The sequence below is a fragment of the Pelophylax lessonae genome, assembly GCF_965119305.1.
Source record: "Pelophylax lessonae genome assembly, chromosome: 7".
Taxonomy (NCBI): domain Eukaryota; kingdom Metazoa; phylum Chordata; class Amphibia; order Anura; family Ranidae; genus Pelophylax; species Pelophylax lessonae.
The window spans coordinates 170,864,618-170,888,509 of NC_138774.1; the positions used below are offsets into that span (position 1 = coordinate 170,864,618).

Below are 23,892 nucleotides of genomic sequence, written 5' to 3' on the forward strand. Positions count from 1 at the left end.
TCAACAGGAGGGAGGGGCCAAGAGTGTCAAGAGCAGGGGAGGACTGGGCTAGGGGGCAGGGGGGCATTTGCCCTCTGGGCTGCTCTGATGCCCCGTAAAAAGGCTGCACAGCTTCTGCCACAGACATGCCTAAAGTATTCCTGGTGAAGAAAAGTAAAAAGTCTCCACTGCTGACCTACTGAGTGTGGGATGAAGACAAGGACAGAGCGCAGGCCTCCCCCCCCAGCATGGATGGTGTAAACTGTGTCTGAGTAGAGGCCAGTTCCATGCCCCACTGGAGACGCTCCTCCCCTGACCAGCCTCAACAGAGCTGTCCCAACTCCCCTCAACCTCCCCCTGCTGGCCAGGTTGGGAACCCGGATTCAGCCGGTGAGTAGAGAGTACCTGGAGCGGGGCTTCAGCCTGGAATGGGGCTCAGGAGGAGGCCGGGAAGAGGGAAAGTGGAAGGGGGCTGAGTCGCTGCACCATGGGCTTCTGGTTTATACTTGCCCCCTGGGCTGAAGGTTGCCAGTCAGCCCCTGCCGAAGAGGGACCTGAGAAAAGGAGGATCCGGGCCACTCTGTGCAAAACCAACTGCACAGAACAGGTAAGTATAATATGTTTGTTATTTTTATTTAAAAAATAAAAATGAGACTTTACAATCACTTTAGGTGGTTAAAGTGGTTGTAAATTCCCATGTATGACCTATAGGAAGGCTTACCTATAGGTACAGTAAATATCTTCTAAACGTGCATTGTTTAGGAGATATTTACTGCTGATGCAGCCAGTGACATCACCAGTGCGTATGCTCTAAAGCAGGGGTAATGAATTAAAATTCAAGGAGGTCCGGTCGCTATGATTTTCTTTGGGCCGAGGTCCGAATCTCAAGTCTGTGCCCATCACAGTACTCCTTTACATCAGGTGTCCCCATGACAGTGCAACCTTTACTTCAGGCATTCCCGTCAGAGTGCCCCCTTACATCAGGTGTCCCCATCAATGTGCTTCTTTACATCAGGTGTCCCCATCACAGTGCCACCTTACGTCAGGCATTCCCATCAGAGTGCCCCCTTACATCAGGTGTCCCCATCAATGTGCTTCTTTACATCAGGTGTCCCCATCACAGTGCCACCTTACGTCAGGCATTCCCATCAGAGTGCCCCCTTACATCAGGTGTCCCCATCAATGTGCTTCTTTACATCAGGTGTCCCCATCACAGTGCCACCTTACGTCAGGCATTCCCATCAGAGTGCCCCCTTACATCAGGTGTCCCCATCACAGTGCTCCTTTACATAAGTTGTCCACATCACAGTGCCCCCTTTCGTCAGTTGTCCCCATCAGTGTGCCCCCTTAACATAAATTGTGCCCATAAGTGTGCCCCCTTAACCTAAAATATGCCCATCAGTGTGTCCCACAGCATAAATATGTCCATCGGCGTGCCCCTTAACGTAACATGTGCCCATTAGCGTACCCCTTAGCATAAAATTTCCCCATCAGCGTGACCTTTAGCATAAAATGTGCCCATCAGCGTGACCCTTATTTTATGCTAAGGGTCACGCTGATGGGCATATTTAATGTTAGGGGCACTCTGATGGACAAAACAAAATATGCCCATCAGCGTGACCCTTAGCATAAAGTTCGTCCATTAGCGTGACCCTTAACATAAAATAAGGGGCATGCTGATGGCCACATTTTATGTTAGGGGGCACTCAGATGGACATATTTTATGTTAAGGAGCACTCTGATGGGCACAACAAAACGTGCCCATCAGCGTTGCTCTTAACATAAAATATGTCCATCTGAGTGCCCCCTAACATAAAATGTGGCCATCAGCATGCCCCTTAACGTAAAATAAATAGTGTAGCATGCTAATGAGCACTTATAGGGAACTCTGATGGGCACAACAAAATGTGCCCCATAACAAAATATGCCCAACAGTGTGCACTTTAAAAAATATTCTGATCAGCAATCCCTTTTGAAATGTGCCCCACATACCTTTGAGGCAGGAGGCAGGAGTCAGGAGGCTGCGGGGGGCAGAAAATACGAAACATACTGCATAGTGTGAGACAGGAGCCACGAACAGCAGGGGGCGGGGCGCACATGTCACGCCCCAATTTGCGGCCCGGCTGGGAGTGAGAGCCGGTGTACTGCCGATTATTTCAACTTGCCGCAGTACACCGGGAGCCCCAGTGAGGAACAGCGGGCGGGGCGTGCACGAGACGTCATGCCCCTAACTCACGGCCCGGCGGGGAGTGAGAGACTCGGGAGCCACAGTGAGGAGCAGGGGGCGGGGCGTGCACTAGACGTCACGCCCCTAACTCGCGGCCCGGCGGGGAGTGAGAGACTCGGGAGCCACAGTGAGGAGCAGGGGGCGGGGCGTGCACTAGACGTCACGCCCCTAACTCGCGGCCCGGCGGGGAGTGAAAGACCCGGGAGCTGCAGTGAGGAGCAGGGAGGCGGGGCGTGCACGAGACGTCACACCCCTAACTCGCGGCTCGGCTGGGAGTGAGAGCGTACACCGCGAGCAGTCAGAAGTGGAGGGGCGTGGATGTCACTGGTTGCTGGGACACCCGCGATCCCAGCAAACCAATGCCTGCTCGTAGGTGGTGGCCTGACGGTCCGGGTGGAAGCACTGTGCGGTCCGCTCTTGGTCCGCGGGCCGCCATTTAATGACGGCTGCTCTAAAGAAACAACATACCGTGCCGTTCATTAAGAGTCCTGTGTTGTAAACGGCGGCTCCTGCGCACATGTGCGGGAGTGATGTCATCGTGGTTCGGGCCTCTCAAATAGCCGTAGTCTGCAAACCCAGAAGGAAGATTGGGTAAAGATGGAAGCGCCTTCAGCTGTGACAGCGCGCCGCTGGAGGTCTGTGTTTTAAGGTTGTAAGCTCTAACGAGCAGGGCCCTCTGATTCCTACTGTATTAAAGTGCATAGTATTTGTACTGTCCACCCTCAAGTTGTAAAGCGCGGCGTAAACTGTCGGTGCTATATAAATCCTATATAATAATAATTATATTTTGATTTATATTATTAATAAATAATATAAATGTATAATATGTATAACATAGTATATTTAATAATATAATTTATTAATATTATTAGCAATGAATAAAATAGTATGCAATGCATACTAGTACATTATGGCTTTACCTTGCAGGATTTAAAAAAAAAAAAAACAGCGGTTTACTACCGCTTTGACTACTAGATCTTCTGAAAAGCAACAGACTTAGGCCCCTTTCACACAGGCGATCTGATCCGATCCGCCCAACAGTTTTTCAGACGGATCTGATCGGATGCTCCATGCATACCTTTGGGGCAGCGGGTGTCCGCTGACACCCGCTGCTATCCAATCCGATCCTGTCCGTGAAATCCGGACGGATGGAAACCCTATTTTCCATCCATCTGGAGGATCGGATCGGATTGGATCGGATGAGAATGGACAGGCGGTCCGTTATCATCCGATCTCCCCATAGATGACAGCGGGGATCTGACACCTCCGTCTCCGCACACAGAGTGGAGACGGGAGCGGTCATCCTCCTGCTCAGCGGGGATTGGCAGATTGATCCCCCACTGAGCAGAATGGACTCTGTTGGGCGGTGCCCCCGTGTGAAAGGGGCCTTACTGGCAGGATCACCAGGTAAAAATAAAGGAAAGAAAGCCTTAAAGAGGAAGTAAACCCATCTCAAAAAAATGAAAAAAAAAAAAAAAAAACCCTGTAAGACAATACTAGCTCATTATGAAATACTTACCTTAGAACGAAGCCCCCGCAGTGCCGTCCGCTCAGCGACCGAACATATCGGCTGTCCTGCTTCCTGGTTCGCGTCCTCCAGCCATCTGATTGGCTGGAGGCGCGATTACGTCACTCCTGCGCACAGGGCTCTGAAGGAACGGCACGGGTGGCCGTTCCATCAGAGTGCATGCGCCAATGATGTCATCAGCTGCATTAAAGTAAATATCTCCTAAACGGTGCAAGTTTAGGAGATATATGCAGTACCTATAGATAAGTCTTATTATTAAATGCTTACCTATAGGTACAAGTTCAAAGAGAGGGTTTACAACCTCTTTAAAAGAAACAAATATATTAAATGTCACAATATATATTAAATGGTTTAATAGGCGCCTGTTTGGATGGCACACTCTATACTCTGTTATGAGCCATGTATAGCACACTGTGTGCAGTCTCCAGGTCAGTGCCATTAGTGAAATCCTTCAGGTCATCCAGACTGAATACCTGTAATTTACCTGTCAGTGATCCATCTCTGGGAGGGCACAGAGGGCAGCCCCTGTATTCTTCTTCCCATAAGACTCCAGCATTTAGCACAATCTGCAATCTCTGGCTAGACCAGAGCCAGGAAAACACTGCCTTGGAGGCATGGTGACATGAGAGAGAGAGAGGTTCCTTGCCTGCTCTGACGTATCTCCTTCCTCTGGAGTTGTGTATAAAGGATCTCAGCTTGTAGCAAACATCCCAGCACAAGACAACTCCTGCCTGCCCATGTCCTCTATCAATGACAGCCTTGCTGCCTTCCTTTGTGTGTGATAGATTGGAAGGTCAGTCAACCCCCAGAGCTTTGGGATCTGGAAGGAGAAATAAAAAGGAGAAGAGCACACAAGCTGATTTCTTCTTGCGCACACATCTGATCAGCAGCAGCAGCACCTGCAGGAAGAGAAGGAACTTTCCTCTACAAGTCTGGATCGCGATGTCTGGCTGACACCTCTGCTGGCTCAGGACTCCAGGGACTGGGGGGGGACACAGCTCCTCCATCCACAACTTCTCAGCTCAAGTCTGACATACATGGACTGTCCCATACCTGCTCATTAACCCTCCCACTGCCTGCCACCATGGGGATCAAGCACTTTATCACTTTGGCACTGACTCTCCTCCAAGGACTGCAGGGCAGCTCAGGTGAGCAGCATTTCATGTCGGGGATTGGCTGGCTGGGTTATGCTGACTTTTCCCATGACAGGTGGAATGATTCCTTGTTGTGTGATTGGCTAACTGACTAAGCTGGAAGTGCAGCTTTGCTATCTGATCAGCTAAGGATAACCCTATCTGGGGAGCCATAAAAGGGTTTTATTATAGGGACTTGTATTTAATTTGGGGACCTGACATGCTCTCCTTTTATTGGTGTATGGTGTGATCTGCTTGGAGTAGATGGGCAGAAGTCAGTGCCGTTTATAAGATGGGAGCAGAGGGCTGCATTGCTGACATCAGGTGCTGCTATGAGTTATAAGCAGAGCAGGTACAAAACGCTGACAGCATGACAGTTTTATAGAATTATAGATTGGCACGACTAGTCTGCATTGCCCACCCATTGCACTGCACAAGCTATAACCTGGCATAGATATATGTATTGATCCCTCATTGCTGATCATTGATAATTTATTGATCCCTCATATTGCTGATCATTGATAATTTATTGATCCCTCATATTGCTGATCATTGATAATTTTGACACACATTTAAATATCCCTTCTTCCAGCACAGCATCATTCTCTGTGTTTCCCTTATGGATACAGCTATCTCAGGAATGTCCAGTTCTGATTGTTTGGCTGGGTTGTATATATTTTGTCTTTATTTTGGACATGTTTTCAATTAGTGTTTCTATTTTGTGAAGTGCTGTACAGTGTGTGTTCCAGTAGAGGGCGTGTGTCTGGGACTGCTCCTGGGTAGGAGATCGCTGTATGTCCTGAGCTGGAGTCATGCCTGTTCACCCTGTCATTACCTCTTGTCATCACTGATGTTCACACACACAAGTCATGTGTAATTATCTACATGCTGTCTCCTACAAAGGAAGATCTTAGCTATGAGGTGTATATGGATTGTGTGGTTTTGTGGTCTTATGCTGGCCATACACATAACAATTTACAAGCAATTTCAACCACTTTCAAACTCAGAAAGGGAACTGATTAATGCAACCGATCAGAAACTGCTTGTATGCAAATTATGGATCCAGTGCACCTTTTGGTGATAAGTTGTTTTGATCCACTTGATCTTTTATATATTTTTATTTTTTATATTTTTATATTTATGTTATGTTGGTTGAAATTCTCTGGAAATTGGTGTGGCCGGTACTATGGTTTAGATAAATAGGCAGCAGTGTTACACCCGGTTCACACTAGCGTGACTTGTCAGGCGACTTGGTCGCCTGACAAGTCGCGGTGGGTCGCCTGCCATTGATTAGCACAGGACCCGTTCTAATAGGAGCGACACAAGTCGCTCCGACTTAGAAAAAGGGTCCTGTACTACTTTGGGGCGACCTGCATTGACTTCAATGATATGAAGTCCGTGCATGTCGCTCCGAGGTCGTGGTGCACGCCCCTATGTGGTCGCCCCAGCAAGTAGCGTCGCCCCTATGTGAACGGGGTCTTATATACAAATTATTATACAGGATTTATTTAGCGGCAAAAGTTTACGCAGCACTTTACAATATAAAAGAGAGACAGGACAGTTACAATACAATAAATTACAAGTGTTATGAGGACCCTGCTCATAAGAGCTTACAATCTAAGAGGGTGGGATGTAGATAAACTAAAAACCACTAATTTACAAATAAGACACATTATTTTGGTGATCAGGTAGATTACGGGGATCTTGTGTTCAATTCAGACATCAGATTGCTTACAGATTTTTTGTTTATTTCTCTGCCCACAGTGAGAGGTTAGAAATGACCACCAGTTCAATTGACTTAAGGCAGTATAAAACCCAAAAGCAAACATTTATTTTATTGCAAATGATCAATTCTTAGGTGTGATGGCTGCATTTTGGCTTTCCTTCCTTTATTTATATCTGGTGATCTGGCCAGTAAGTCTGTTGACAGTACAAGCTCTCCAGCAAGTGTATTAGTTTAGAGTATTGAGATAAACTATTTGCCACTGTCAGGGGTGCTTACAATGATCAGCTTTTATGTAAAAACCTTTATCTTAAAAGGGAAAAAAATGTTGCTGTAACTGCTTTGTGCAACCGCAGTGTGGACTGGAGTTTGGCTTCAATTTGTTAGCGTATGTAAATATATAAGTATATCTAACACTCTCCACCCCCCAGACTGACAATGCTGCTGACCAAATGTACCCCATGTGCTCCTTCATCCAGAGTGAGGGCACTCTAATACAGGAGGTGTTTTACTGGCCAGATCACCAGGTGAAAACAGAGGAGAAAATGCCTAAAAAAAAAAGGAAAAACTAATACGGCCACCACATCTAAGGATTGGTAAGCTGTAACACTGTATATTACAGTTTTGGGTTTAAGAATGCTTTAAACTAAAGCATATCTGAACCTGATCACAAACATGTATTGTTTATTTATTTATTTATTTCAGGTACTTATATAGCGCTGTCAATTTACGCAGTGCTTTACATATACATTGTACATTCACATCAGTCCCTGCCCTCAAGGAGCTTACAATCTAAGGTCCCTAAATCACATTCATACACAGTAGGGACAATTTTTTTTATACAGGATCCAATTAACCTACCAGCATGTCTTTGGAGTGTGGGAGGAAACCGGCGTACCCGGAGAAAACCCATGTAGGCACAGGGAGAACATGCAAACTCCAGGCAGGTAGTGTCGTGGTTGAGATTCGAACCAGTGACCCTCTTGCTGCTAGGTGAAAGTGCTAACCACTACACCACTTATATTGGAAATGATCTAATGTAGGGTCTGCATTCATTTGCTTTATCCATTTTCTTTATCTTTATTTGTACCCGGTGATCCTGCCACACTATATGTCCTAGTAGGACAACGCTCATTTACTGTACTGTATCTATGGAGGAGCAGCATTGTCACCCTTGGTCAGGAAGTGTATTAGGACGATAGAAGATCTGCAATCCTCTCGTCTTCATAACAAGGAGGAGGTGTTCTGTAGTTTGCACAGAGAGCAAGGAATAATACAGATAAGAGCGCAGCAGAAGCAGAGAGCACAGGTAGTTAAAAGCTCACAAGATTTCTGCCAGGATCAACAGATTTTTTTTTCTGCATTTTCAATGTCATACTTGTTGGACGAAAGGGGAGCAAATAAGAGAAGTTCATGTTTCGGGTTTATGTACACTATAGCAGATTGCACCATACCATCTTGATGGCATCAACAGAAACTGGCAATCATAATTCATTAGACCTGCCAGCAAGTCTGTCTGTTTTCTTTTAAAAACCTATGAGAGTCCCATAAAATGATTTGCTACAATTACAGTCCAATCAATGGTAATTGTGCGCTCCTTATAAACTCCATAACCTCGGTATAACCCAACATATGTTAACTCACTCAGTGTTTTTATGGTTTGTGCTGCTTCCTATGTAGCCCTGTGACCCCCCCAGCCTAAAGAGATATACTTACTCATACCAATCATAAGGGGCTAAGTATTTGTCGCTCTATTTTTCCAGCAATTCCAAAGTATTTGCAGCAACCTATAAATAACGTTGTCCTGTGTTGAATTATAACCTATACTTTTGGGTCAAAAAATCTTCTAAGCAATATTCTGGGGAATTGGTAAATATTGTGACAGATTTTGGAAGTCCTTTTCTAATTAACAATATTTATATACTGTACAACATGGACACCTTTCCAAATGATTGTGTTCAGATGCACAAAGCCAGGTCCACGAAGGCTTGGTTTGCTTGAATGGCCTGCATGGAGCCCTCAGCACAATTCAACACCTATGGGATGGAAGGCCAATTGTGAGCCAAGTCTTTTTTTTTCTAACTTCATAACCTGACCTCACAAATGTTTTATTGGCTCAATGGAAATAAATTCCAACAGACACACCCCAAAATCTTGTGGAAATTCCTCCTAGAAGAGTGGAGGCTTTTATAGCCATAATGGAGAATGGGAGCTCCAAACTGATGCTTGTGGTTTGGAATGGGATGCCCACACAATTGTTGGTCATAATGAGTCTTCAATACATTCTTAACCACTTAAATACCAGGAACTTTCACCTTCTTCCTGCCCAGGTCAATTTTCAGCTGTCACACTTTGAATGACAGTTGCGCAGTCATGCAACACTGTACCCAGATTACAGTTTTATCGTTTTTTTGAGACAGATAGAGCTTTTTGTTGGTGTTATTTAATCACCACTGTTTGTTTTTTTTTTTTTAATCGTTTGCTAAACAAACAAAGAAAGACCAAAAATGTTTGTGAAAAAAAATATGTTTTGCTTAGTTTCTGTTATAAAATGTTTCAAATAAGTAATTTTTCTTCCTCACTGATGTGCACTGATGAAGCTTCACTGATGGGCACTGATGTGCAATGATGAGGCTGCACTGATGTGCACTGATGAGGCTGCACTGATGTGCACTGATGAAGCTTCACTGATGGGCACTGATGAGGCTGCACTGATGAGGCTGCACTGATGTGCACTGATGAGGGTGTACTGATGTGCACTGATGAGGCTGCACTGATGTGCACTGATGAGGGTGTACTGATGGGCACTGGAAAGCTCCACTAATTGACACTGATAAGAAAGGAACTAATGAGACTGCACTGATGATGGGCACTGATAAGCTGCACTGATGGGCATTGGTTGGTACTGATGGCGCTGCACAGATAAATAGGGCACTGATCAGTGCAAACAATGTACTCACTGTGCCCTGTCAGCAGGTTATTAGCTCTCCTTTTCTCACAACGAGTGAGGAAAGGAATGCCGATAACCAGCAAGTCTGTTTACATGTAACCAACTGTGATTGGACATAGCTTATCACATTGTAAAGGGTGGCTCTGATTGGCCCTTTAACACGATCTGTGATCAGCTGTGTCCAAAGGACACAATGATCACAGAGCCCCAGGGGGTGCAAGGGAGGCATACACGTACGAGGATGCCCCAAAACATCTTCCAGAATTGGAGAGCCGTGCTGTAGCTGTCTTTCAGCTAAAGCATGGTCAGAAACAGGTTAAATGACAAATAAATATACCTGTTGATCTTACCAGAAATTCAGTGTCCATGTCCTTCGTGTGAGCTGCACTGAAGAATGTCTTCATTAATAGCTATCTTGTGTAAATGACCTGCCCCCCATGTAATGGAGGTGAAGAAATACAAGCATGTGTGTAGTCCATATCAGTGAAGCAGGATAGGGAGACAACCATTGCTCTCTCTATAGATACAGTGGAAGAGTGACATAGCCACCCAGGGACAGGAAGTATTTTATTGGCAGGATTACCAGGTTAACATAAAACAAAAGAAACCAATGCAGCTACAATAAGCCCAACTTCAGGAAATCTAAATATTATCCCTTGCAGTGGGGCTGTGCCTGCACTGCAAGAGTTAACTTATTGCTTAGTCTAGGGTACAATAAAACCAGATCCTCTGCTCTCCATCACATCAGACATGGCTTCCTTACACTCTGGAGGTGTACTATCCCTTGGGCATCCTCATATCCAGTACAGTGCTATGGGCCCTGCATCAGTCTTTATCATATCAGAGGACATTAGACTGCTGAAGTGTGTGTGTGTGTGTGTGGGGGGGGGGGGGGGGGAATGCTACAGAGGACCAGTCTAGCAGTGCAGAGAAGCCTGCAGCAACAAAGTATTGGTGGGAAAGTAATAATGCTTTTCCCGGTTCCCTTAGGGCCTTGATCGGTCTGCCTGTAAGTTTTTCAGATGGACCCAATCAAACCCTCCAATCTCCTCTATCAAGCAGCGGGTTCAACTGACATGTGCTAGTTGACATCCACTGACATCTGATCTGATCCTATCCACTTAAAACAGACAGATGGGGACCAGTTCTCAATCCGTCTGATGGATCAGATAGCAGTCGGGTGTAAACGGACAGGCAGTCTGTTTAGATCCGACCCCCCATAGAGGAGAGTGGGCTGTGTCTGTGTCTGCTCTGCATAAGCAGAGCGGACACGGACAAGCCATCTACCTGCTCAGCTGATTCCCTGCTGAGCAGGCGCACTCCAACAGAGAACCGTCCCGTATTTAAGGGGCCCTTCACTTAACGGAGCAGTCAACTCTTGCAGTGGTGGCACAACCCCACTGCAAGGGGCAAATTTTAGGTTTCCTGCTGTTAAGTTTTAAATACTTGAAAAAAATCTGCATCCTTTTTCTAAGTCAGTAACTCAGACGGTTCTGAAGTGGGAGAATAGCCAGGCAACTAAGATTCATAGGAGGTCTGCAATGGCAGCCTTTCTTAGTACAGGTTCTCTCATATAAAAAATCTTCTGAAAATCGGTGGTGAACAATGTTGTCAATACCATATGTACAACCATTATTACTATTCTGTGCATTCATTGATTATCATCTGAACTTGTCAAAATAAGTCATCAGTCAATTAAACTCTTAAATGAATGAGGAGCTGTAAGCAGCCCCTTTAACCCAAAATGATATTTATGAAGTGGGTGATCTCAATAATGCTGACATATTGTGTAACATCTAGAGAGAGGCTTGTTGCATTTATTTTTGGGCAGTATGATAAATATGGTGTGAAAATCCATATGTAATTACAATTCATCCTCATTAGTGCTGCATGTTTTCAACTTGGCACTTAAAAGAGAGGGGAGTTATTATTGATCTACAGCAGTGCTGAATTGTTTGATTTATCACCAAGAATGTCCATATACATGTACAAGAAAGAAGGCTAAGGTCAACCATGAGAGCAAAAAGAGTATGTGAGTATAAATCATTAAGAGAAAAGACCAGACTGTGGTGACTAGGTGGGCTAAGGTCTTATCAGTTGTCGAACTTCATGCTTATTTATTGGCTAAAACATAAGTGCTTAATGCTTTAAACGTCCTAGATACTCTATAAACCTCACAGGCACAGGTCAAGTGTGCTTTATGGTGGGTCTCTGGAAGTAATGCATTATTTCACTTGTAATGAGAGAACAGTTTACTGAGAAAAAAAAACGAATACTCACTTATCTCAGGGGGACATGAACGTTAGTCATCATATGGTATGTATTTATTTTGTTTGATTTGCTACTTTTAGATCTTTTGGGTTTATCTTTATTGGACAAGGAAGAAGAAACCTCTTACATTTTTTTCACATGCTGCCAAATGCTCATTTGCATGCAGGATTCATTATTCATTGCAAAATGTATTTCTGTTACGTGAGATCAGCAGGGTGGCTTCTCCATGGCATTTATGTATGGTATTTATGGCTCATTGCGCAATTAATAGACAGCTTGTTTTCCAGGTTTTTTGTCTGTGATGCTAATTTATACATAAAACTTGTAGATGCAAATCTTTGTTTAAAGCCCAACTCCAGGCATAAAAAAAAGTTTACCTATGCAGTGGGGTTGTGCCTGCACTGGATGGGTCAACCACTGCTTGTTTCTGTCTAGGGGATTGAAAAAGGCTTATACTCATCGGATCCTCCGCTTCACCTGCAAACAATGCTACCCCATGATCCAGCAGTGGACTGTTCTTGACAGCCTCACATCCATGATCCGTGATGACGGGAGGAATAGTCCATAGCATAAGACCACTAGACCGATGGGGGTGCATGCGCCACAGGGAATGGTTTTGTGTGGGGAAAAGAGGAGGATAGGGTAACTATATCTCTGTTCTCCAATCCCCTAGACAAAAGCAAGCAGTTGACGCATGCAGTTGGGGCACAGCCCCATTGCATGGGGATATCTTTTTTTATTTGCATTACAATAACTATGTAGACATATAGAAATGAATTATCCCTAATGATGTGTGTGCCCTTAGTGGAGGCTGTTGCATTAGGTAAAAACTCTAACTTTCATTAGATAATTAATTGTTGTAGTATGGGATGGGGATAGATCCCTGCTGGATGAATTCATCACCTGCCTAAATTGCAATCAGTTTACTCAAGGATTTACCACCATATGATTAAAAGAAAATCTCTTTTTTAGATGTACAGGTATGTGTGGGAGTGGATGAGGCCCTGGGTAGTAGTCTATACGGCAAGTCAACCAAAGTAAATACAATCTCAAATGCCATTAGTTCTCATTCAACTCCTCCCAAAGAGTCCATAGCTCATAGTTAATATTGACGAATCAGGAAATATTTTTTGGATAATGCTAATTAAAGGCTGATATATAGAGCATAACAGAAGGGGAGCTAAAGAAAGAGTACCACAGTGGTTGTTTGCCTTTAGGGTCTCTCTCACTTAAGCACATATACCTGCCTACACTGCACAGGGCAGACAGGGAGAAGAGGAGGGGGGGGAGGGGTATGTCACTGCTCTGATTTATTCACTGGTGTGTGTAAACTCTATTTAAGCTACTGATCTCTGTAAACAACATTTTTTTGTTTGTTTTTAGCAAATTAAGTAAAAGAAGTCTGGCAGACATGCAAAAAGGTGACTAGAGCTCAGAGTGCTTTAAAAATGCAAAATTTGCATTATTTTATATTTTCCTGGCTGAAATAATAATCTAAAAATGGTAGATGAACACCATGCACTAAACTTACTAAATTTTTACAATTTTCATCACTGTCTATATAGCATGCCTGACATGAATTCCCTTCAGTTGTAATAAAGGATAAGTCCACCCTAACACTAAAAACCCTGCATCTATAGACCTCCACGATCTAACACTCACCTATCTAGCCCTGTAAAGAAGAAATTAGTATACATACCATTTTTTGAGCCGATTCGATCATATCCCACACTGAGCAGTCAGCTGCGGCTTCGCTGTGGAGGCGGGTGCAAAGAACACAGCCGACAGTTAAAGCCCCATAGTAAGTCTATGAGTGAGGTCACTTCCCATTCATTTCACAGCCGTTGTCGGCTGTGTCCTCTGCAGAGCTTCCGTCGCTAGAGATCGTGTAGGATCGACTTAAAAAAAGGCATGAATACTGATTTCTTCTTTACAGAGCTAGATAGGTTAGTGTTAGATTGTGGAGGTCTAAAGATGCAGGGATTTTACTTTTAGGGTGGACTTATCCTTTAACTCCATGTTGTGAATCTTATGTAGTAACCCATGAAAGAAGAAGTAGTGTAGATCAAGTGTGTAACTATTAGACAACAGAGAAAACGGAAAATTGTATACTCACCTTTCCGTAATTTTCCTTTCCTGTCGCATCTTCATGACAGCACAAACTGGGTTGTGACTCTGCCCCCACAAGCTGATAGGACTGGGTAACTATAAATTCAAAGAGGGACCCACAGCAGCATTTTCTGTATCTATCACGTTAAATAGGGGGGGGGGGGGGGGCGGTATGCTGCCATGAAAGGAAAGGAAAATTACGAAAAAGTGAGTATACAATTTTCCATTTTCCTGTCACATCATGGCAGCATACACTGGGAAATAACTCACCTTATGGGTGGGTGCTTAGAAGGTATTATTTTTATTCACAAGAAATAGCAGAATTAGCTTGAATAACTGCCCTTCTGAATTCGACCGTCGTCAATTGTGCAGGATCTACTCTGTAGTGTGACATAGTGTGAATGTGGATCTGGAAGACCAAGTTGCTGCCTTGCATATTGTCTCTGGAGACACCCTGCAATATGCTGCCCATGAGGTTGCCACTGCCCTAGTAGAGTGAGCCTTTAGGCCATCAGGTATTGGAAGATGTTTTACTACATAGGCTTTCTTGATGGTTTTTATTAGCCACGAGGCTATGGTACGTGAAGACGCTGCTTGGCCTCTTCTAGCGCCATTAGGGATAAATAATAGATTCTCTGCCTTCCTGAATGGGCCTGTAGGCACCAAGTATGAGGTAATAGTTGTTTTTATATGTAAAGGGTGTGGTTCCCCTTGGATAGTAAGAAAAGATGGGAGGTTGATTTCAGTATGGAAGTGGAAGGCAGATGTTACGTATATTTTTCTCATCTCATCTTTTTTATTTAACATAGTTTTTTTTTTTAGATTTAGCAGGAATTATGCGAGTTATGTTATATTTATGTCTGATAATAGTGATTTTGTTGTAATTTTAGCTAAATATATCTTTAACATTTTCTTGGGGGGGCCCTGCCAGGTAGTCTGTACGGGGCCCCGTGATTTCTAACAGCAGCCCTGATTGTGTCTGAAGGCGAAGGGGGGAGTTTTTTGTTGCTTCAGTCTTCTGTCAGAGGGAATGAGGCTCTACTAACTGCCTGTGACCTGTGCCAGCTTTGAACTTAACAAATTCAGGGTATTCTGCACCAGTTAGTCTTGGAAGTCTTGGAAGTGGCAAAACCCAGAGTTTTAACCACAGTGCTTTTCTTGACATAACCAGCATGTCAGCATGGCACTTGACAAGGATCTGATTATATCCACCAATGCCTCTGACACACAATCTCCCATCAGGGTGAGCCCTTGAAGAGCAGTCACTAATTTTACTTGCTCAGCCCCTTTCAAAGCTGGAAGTCCAGCTAGCAATTGCTCTTTGAACTGCTGCCAGGGCAATTTGCTGGTCTGCAGACAACTCCTGCTACTGAGTAGGCTTTTTAAAGCTTGAGGTCAATCTTGTGTTTGAGAGCGTCCCTAAAAGTTACTGTGTTTTCAATTGGCAAGGTCACGTGCCTAGCCAGGCACATTAGGGATGCGTCCATGACTGGTGCCGAGATGAGTTGGTTTACATTTGGCTCTTTTAATGGATATCATTTTGCTAGTCTGTTATTGAGGCTAGACTTCTTTTCTGGTTTTAGCCACTTGTCTTTTATCAAATCTTCCAGTTCATCAGTAAAAGGGAAGGTTTCTGGATCCTTCCTTATATTTAGGAAGTACTTTTGGAGCTTGCGAGGTGCTTCCTTTGCTTCCCCCCAACCGATCGTTTTTTTTGCTGATTTTGACAAATGGGTCCGCTTCTTCCTGGTTGCTTCCTCAAAGCATGTGCAGCATACCAGCTTGTCAGGAAGAGCTGGAGCCCTGCATACCCAGCAAGCATTGGCTGGCGGGTGGGTGCGACGAGAGTCATGTGACGTCATGTCAGCTGACGATGACTTCCTAAGCGAATGATGGTGATGGGAGAAAGATCTTGACCGACTTCTTCTAGAACATCTATGTCCTGATGGAGATTGCTCCCTTCTTCTGGAGTGAGAAGATCTTGAAGACCTGATAGGGCTATTCGGATAAGATGATATTTAGCGGCATGGGTCTCTATTTCTCCTCTTCACTACTTACCAAAACAACACCCCTTACCTTGTGGGCTGTGGATGGTCTACTTGGGCAGTGGCCTCCATGAGTAGACGACAGGGACCAACCGAGTATTTTAAGATCAACACCAATGAGACAGATGCTAGAAATACATTTTAGGCTAGTGAGAAAAAAGGTCTTAACAGTGAGGTGTTTGTAGGAACAGATTTGGCAGTAGAGGAGAGGAGTGCACATGCAGGCTGGAGTACGATATGTCACTATTTGACAAGAAAGTTTGGTTTTTTTAAACCTGCTCCGGCGCAGCGGAAGTGACGTCATCGCTGCACTGCGCACTCGCGATTCGCGGCACCCAACGCCATCTTTTGAAATGGCAAAACGGGTCGCTTCCCGTGTTGCTTGCGCATGCGCAGAACAGCCGCAGCTGCCATCTTGGAAATGAGGGGTGGCCGAAGCAAAGAGGGAAAAAAAATGAATATCTAAAGACGGAATGTGCCCAAAAAGTCAAAGGAGAAAGCTAAAAGGTAAGTGCGTGAAAAAGGTAGGCAGAATTGGAGACCGCTGAAAAATGTTAAGCCTGTTAAGGGCTTGTATGGCACCAGACAATAGAGACCCTTGAGACCATCAGAGTGGGTTCCCTCTATTTAGCACATTTAGAAACTGTACAGACAGGGACTTCCATCCGAGATAGGCTGAACCTGGCTGAGGGCGGTGCAGAAAGGGGTCTGAAACTATCCATCCAGTGCTGACAGCTGAGGAAAAAAGGAGAATGCTGTGGTGGGTCCCTCTTTAGTACCTATAGTTGACCAGTCTTATCAGGTTGTGGGGGCGGGGTCAACTCAGTGTGTGCTGCCATGGTGCCACAGAAAAGAATCATTACTGTTGTTTTTCAGCACAGTCTTCATATTCTGCAAGGTAGGAATAGGTGCAGTTATTACTTTTCTATAGGTGTTTGAGGAAAAATGATAGCTTATAGCAGGGATCTTCAAACTACGGCCCTCCAGCTGTTGCGGAACTACACATCCCATGAGGCATTGTAAAACTCTGACATTCACAGACATGACTAGGCATGATGGGAATTGTCGTTCCCGAACAACTGGAGGGCCCCTGGCTTATAGGGTCAGATTATACTAAAGTGATATTTCAGTTTTTGGTAGATGCTGGAGAGTTAAATCTCTTGACATTTCCTAGATTTCTAGGAACTTTTTTTGGCAGTTTATGGGTCTGCACTCCGGCTGGTGCCATTCTAATAGATTCCTACTATCCCAGTTAGATTTAATATATTTCTTTACAATGGAGAATAGTGCTAAAATATGCACAACTCCCAGGTGGATAGACAGAGTAGTTGAGAATTGTGATAGTAAGATCCTGCTGTTGGAGTATCTAAAGTATATGGAAACTTAGTGCAGGCTTCAAAATTTACTTTAAGGTCTAACACCTTAATTTATACTCTGTAAATGAAACCAGTGTTAAACTAAAAACCAAAAATGTTACATATTGCAGCTCACCAATCCGTATTAGAGAGTCTGGATGAAGGAGAACAGGTGGCACATTTGGACAGCGGCTGCATGCAGGGTGAATATCTCCTAAACCGTGCAGGTTTAGTAGATATTAAGTTTACCTACAGGTAAGCCTTAATATAGGCTTACCTGTAGGTAAAAGATAAAAAGCGGAGTATACTACCGCTTTAAGTAGAAATATACTAACCTGTTCTGTTAATAGCATATTTTCCAGAAACACAACTCAGAGTATAGTGATGTGACCACACTGGACTGTATTGTTTTTGTTGATTTTCGTCTATTCATTTTATCTGTGATTTCTTAATGGGCAGATTTCCACTATTGATCCTACTTGTCTTGGCTGATATGTAATCATCACCCACAATGCACCTCAATGAATTAGTGCTAAGTGCAATAGAAATGAGCAAAACCTAGTTTTAATACAGCTGTATTTCGACATCAGATTCCATAGAGCTTGCATCGGAAGCTGAGCCATGCTGTCATTCGGTTTATCATTAAAACTTTATTTTAATTGTTCCAGTCAATGTTTAACTAACATTTCTGAACAGCAGCTGGGAAATAGATGATAAAATTTCATATTAAATTTGAAAGTTTAGTGCAGTAATAACAAGAAATCTTTGCCTTCCGAAGATACACTATCATTTACCTTTATAAGTTTAGTTGAGGGGCTATGCATAGTTATGTATAATGTCCTACGGTCGCTATTGCATCCACTTTCACTTATGCTAGAGTGTTTTTTTTTTCTTATCCTCTTTATTTGTTCTTTTTCTTTGAAAACGTACAATACATCCTCATACTATTAAAATATTCATTTTGATATATCCAATTACCTCTATTTCTTTATCACCCACTAACCACCCCCCTTCCCAATCCCCCCCTCCCCCGAAGATTGTTTGCCGTGGTCTTTTTAAGGGTCCTTTCACACGGGTGGTCCCTATGTCTGTTTTTTCCTCTCATCCGTTTGCGGATGAAAAACGGACATAATGTATGTCTATGGGATTGTGGACGTTAGCGGATGACCATCCACTAACATCCGTTTTGCATCCATTATTTCAGTTCCGTTTTTTGAGACGGAAGAGAACCCTATTTTTCTTCCGTTTAAAAAACGGAACAGACGCAAAATCGGATGTCAGCGGATGTCATACGCTAGCGTCCGCAATCCCATAGACATGCATTATGTCCATTTTTCATCCGCAAACGGATGGATGAAAAACGGACATACGGAACGGACCCTACAAAAGTGCAACTTGTGTCCGTTTCAAAAAAAAAAAAGTGACTGAACGGAAAAAAAAACAGACCGTGCCGTGTGAAAGGACCCTTACTCCTATTCTCCTTTTATTTTAACATATTCATTTGTTTTTTAAAACGTATCCATTTATTCCAGATATAGTTGAATCTCTATCCTACCCTCTTCACAGCTATTCAAGTATTCAATTTCACAAATGTACTCGATTCTTTCGAACCAATCCTTTATCATTGGATTTTCTGTCTCAAGCCATTTTCTTGGTATTGCGCCATTTGCCGCGTTTATTGAATATGGTACTATTATTTTCTTATACTGACTTATTGAGTTATGTGTCTTATGAAATAAGCATGCCCATGGATCATCAATAACCTCTATATCTGTGATCTCTTTTATATATTGCCGGACTCTTTGCCAATACATCTTTATCTTTGGGCATATCCACCATATATGCCCCATTGTGCTCCTTTGTTCACACCCTCTCCAACATGGTGGGGATCCTTCTGGTTGATATTTATGTGCCCTTAAAGGGGTTATATACAATCTGGCCAGGCTTTTATAATTCATCTCTATCATATTTATGTCTACTGCAGTCTCATGAACAGCTCTCAATATTTTACCTAAATATTGTTCCTCTAGCCATGTACCCACTTCTTTTTCCCATTTTTCAATGAATAGCGTTATTCTTGGCTTTGCTAAGTCCGTATGTATTATATATATCTCAGACATACAATGTTTTAAATTCACCTGCGTATTACATAGTCACTCAAATGGAAGGAATTCCTTTTCAGTCCTAATAGGCTTAGGTAGGGGTTGTTATGGTGCTTTTCCACTGCATGGAACCGAACGGTTCGGCTCGCTTTTGTGCTTTTCCACTGCATGGTACCGCATGGTACGGTGTAGGAACGGTTCGGTACAGTACGGTACAGCAGCGCTTTTTCACTACATGGAACCGAACAGTACGGCTCCCTAAACAGTACCATAAACAGTACCACCTCAGTTGTGGTTCCAAGAGGGCCGTACCGGTACCATATCCCATAATCCTTTGCATGCAGCCTTGACTGTTTGTCACTACTAGCCACTGATTTGTCAGAGAATCATTGTTATCCCACCCACTTACTTTAGTACTACTTTAGTGGAAAAGCAAACCGTACCAAACCGTACCGAACTGTTCCAACACCGTACCATGTGGTACCATGCAGTGGAAAACCAAACCGGGCCAAGCAGGGTCAAGTGGAGCTGAGACGGTACTTGCAGTGGAAAAGTGCCAGAGTGTTAACTGAAAATCATCACTTCAGGGTCTGGACCATCCTCAGCCCTCTATAGTTTTAGTTTCAGAGTTTTGAACACACCAGACTCATCTGTTGAAATGTATTGAAATGATACGTTTATTGACACTGCATTACAACAGTTGTCGCCATGTTCTGCATTGTTACCTTTACCTTACCTTTTTATGAGAACAAGTGCAATTCAGTCTTTATTTGTGCTGGAGGTGAAAGTCATAAGGGAATTTCATGCTCATAAAAAGCCATTAGCCCTAAAGTGATATAGCGATGACGTTCCTTATTCCATATACAGTACCTGGGAAGGATAAATCCAGGATATTTGGAATTTACAGAGTACATTGAACAACTACCATTAATCCCTGCTCCCCAGAGCAAATCACAATATCATTTTTTTTTAGACTCTAAAAGGATTAACCACTTAAGGACCGCCCGCCGCAGTTATACTGCGGCTGGAAACCCCTCCTGCGCGAACCGACGTAGGTATGCGTCGGTCACACACCTGCAGCTAGGGGACTCGGCAGCGGGGACTCCAATGCACGGGGCAGTTGGCTCCAATTGCCACCTGACACCCGCAATTGTTCCCCGTTAAGAGAGAAGGACAGGCAGCTGTTGTAGACACAGCTGACCGTTCTTCTCTCTGGAATGATCACAGAGTGCCTGTAAATCCTTCTATATAGAATCGCAGGTCTCTGTGATCATTTCACAAGCCCCGCCCCCCAAAGTTAGAATCATTCCCCTAGGCTCACATTTAAACCCTTGATCACCCACAGTATTAAAGCCCTTCCTGCCAGTGTCATTATTACAATAACAGTGCATATTTTTAGCACTGATTACTGTATTAATGTCACTGGTCCCCCCAAAAGTGTCAAAAATGTTAGTTAGGGGTCTGATCTGTCTGCCGCAATGTCGCAGTCCCTGCTAAAAATCACAGATCGCCGCCATTACTAGTAAATAAAAAAAAAAACAATAAAAATGACATAAATCTTTCTAGTAGTTAGTAGACGCGATAACTTTTGCGCAAACCAATCAAAATACGCTTATTGCGATTTTTTTTTTTTTTTTTTTTACCAGAAATATGTAGCAGAAAACAAATTGGCCTAAAATGTTAAAAATTTTAGATTTTTTTAATTTTTCTTTTTTTTGGGAATGTTATATATCAGAATGTGAAATTTATTGTTTTTTTTTTCAGAATTGTCGCTCTTTGTTTGTTTATAGCGCAAAAAATAAAAATCGCAGAGGTGATCCACCAAAAGAAAGTTCTATTTGTGGGAAAAGAAGGACATCAATTTTATTTGGGTACAGCGTCGCACAACCACGCAATTGTCCGTTAAAATAACACAGTGCCGTATCACAAAAAATGGCCTGGTCATTAAGGGGGCAAATCCTTCCAGTCCAGAATTGGTTAAGCTGTCTCTTTTCCCAAAGTACCCCAATTAACCACTAATGAAAAATAGGCACACGCCCCCTTATCACATCCCATAATGTCCATACCACAAAGGAGAAGGGGGTGCATTCTGGGTGCATCAGAGAACGTAATCAAATCATATTTGGATAGATATGAAGGAAGATATAGATGTGTGAGCTTTTTTACCACATCTCATCACTGCTTCAGCAATGAAATGAAACAAGAGACAGGCTGGCAAAATTTGGGTCATTTTGATTTGGATTGTAGGTGTGGTAACAATACGTAGCTCTAAATAAAATGTTATTTTAGAGCATCTGCAGGTAACCTTAAATGCACTAAATAAAAAAATTGTAAAAATAATGCCAACGTTTGTGTTCTTTCACAGTTGGAATTCCAGATAAATATAGAGAGAAAGAATGATGATATATTAACACTGTTGAAAGAGAACACTGCAGATCACAGCCCTATTTCTTGAATTTATTAACCAGTTCCCGACCACCCGCCGCCTTTTTACTGCGGCAGGGTGACTCGTACAGGCAAAACGACATAGATCTATGTCACTCACCTGGGAGGAGCTAGGGGGCGAGCGTGCGCCACCGGCGGCGCACTCCCACCCCCGATCGTCAGCAGGGAAGCCGATACGGGTGTCAGAGAGAAGGACGGTTGGCTGTTGTAAACACAGCCGACCGTCCTTCCCTTGAAATGATCACAGAGCTCATGTGATCCTTCTATATAGGATCACATGTCTCTGTGGTCATCTCAGAAGCCACGCCCCCCCACAGTTAGAATCACTCCCCTAGGCTCATATTTAACCCCTTGATCACCTATACTGTTAACCTGTTCCCTGCCAGTGTCATTATTACAGTAACAGTGCATATTTTTAGCACTGATTACTGTAGTAATGTCACTGGTACTCCCAAAAGTGTCAAAAATTTCAGCTAGGGGTCCAATCTGTCCGCCGCAATGTCGCAGTCCCGCAAAAAAATAGCAGATCGCTGCCAAGTAAAGAAAGCAGAAAACAAATTGGCCTAAAATGTTAAAAAATTTAAATTTTTACATTTTTTTGGGGGAATGTTATATAGCAGAAAGTGAAAAATATTGTTTTTTTTTTTTTTTCAAAATGTCGCTTTTTCTTTGTTTATAACGCAAAAAATAGAAATCGCACAGGTGATCAAATACCACCAAAAGAAAGCTCTATTTGTGGGGAAAAAGGACGTAAATTTCGTTTGGGTACAGCGTCGCACGACCGTGCAATTGTCCGTTAAAATAACGCAGTGCCGAATCACAAAATAGGGCCTGGTCATTAAGGGGGCAAATCCTTCCGGTCTTAAAGTGGTTAAACAGGCTGAAGTTAGAAGCTGATTGGCTACAATGCACAGCTGTACCAAATTTTGCACTCTCTAATTTTAGTAAATTAACCCCAGAGTGTCTTTCAGAATTGCAGTCCCTGGCTTCTTCATACGGATTGAAATATCTGATTGATATTAATGAGTTGTAAGCATGTAATATACAAAGTGAGATTAAGTGCATCTGTGCAGGACAATACTCCTAGAGAGCATAGGGCTACCTGGCAATGGAGTCATTTTTCAGAAAGTGCCAGCTGAATCAGAAAGGAAGTGTTGGGACTCCGGATCTGTGCTGAGATCGTTCCTGACCGTTCTTGCATTTCCACCTAGCTTCTCGCAGCCTTTCCTGTGTTTCTGCTTAGTGTGGGAAAGATGCAGCAAAGGAAGTGCTCAGGGTGTTTGCACAAGCACACTAGAATTGTTCTCTGTCTCAGGGTCACAATAGTGAGACTTCGAAGATATTGTACAGAGCCAGGACAGGTCCTGGGAGTTATGAGCCACAAAGAGATCCATTTATCAAAGTCTCACAGCTGGGGCATGTGGGCATAAAAATACAAAACAATTTGGTAATGAACAGGACTTTAGCATTTTTCCTTTAAAACAAAACTTCTCTATTATTGTCCTCCAAGTTTATGGCTAAGCTACATGGATCATTTTAGGCTAGGGTTGTTGTTAGTAATGAGCTCTAAACCTTTGCTGACAGTTGCTTTTTCTGCCCCTCTCGGGCAGAAGTATGCGGGCTGTCACTGCTGACTACAAACTCCATGGCTGTCATCCTTACTACCTAATGGGCTGCTGATATTGGAAAAGGATGCAGGTTATAGGTCCCAACAATTCCTAAGCTTATTTCCCTTCTAGTAACTCAGCTGGTATTAGGCAAAGGATAAAGGTTACAGAACAAGAACCTTCAAGAATGAGACCAAGGACTGTTTATATTTTTATCATCACGGGTTCTCTTAAATCATTCTGTTATGCTTATTACTTTTTTGACAGTTCCATTATTTGCAAGAGAATGAAATCAAAGTACTAAAAATCAGGTGACTGTGAACAAGTGGTTAAATTGGTCAGTAGCAGAAGACGTCAATCACCCATATAGTTTAACCCTAGAATATGTCAAACTGGTGGTTTTTAGGCCCCACAATGG

The 23,892-nt window shown here is 43.3% G+C and overlaps 1 protein-coding gene across 1 annotated transcript in view; it reads left to right on the forward strand.

The window, feature by feature from the left end:
- The first annotated feature begins 4,596 nt into the window (after positions 1-4,596).
- Positions 4,597-23,892, forward strand: part of LOC309560294 (vascular endothelial growth factor receptor kdr-like) — a 269,627-nt gene continuing 250,331 nt past the window's right edge. Inside the window, exon 1 of the mRNA XM_082263898.1 lies at positions 4,597-4,882. Coding sequence (XP_082120024.1) covers positions 4,819-4,882 — 64 coding nt within the window. The 5' untranslated portion in view covers positions 4,597-4,818. The remainder of the gene's footprint in view (positions 4,883-23,892) is intronic.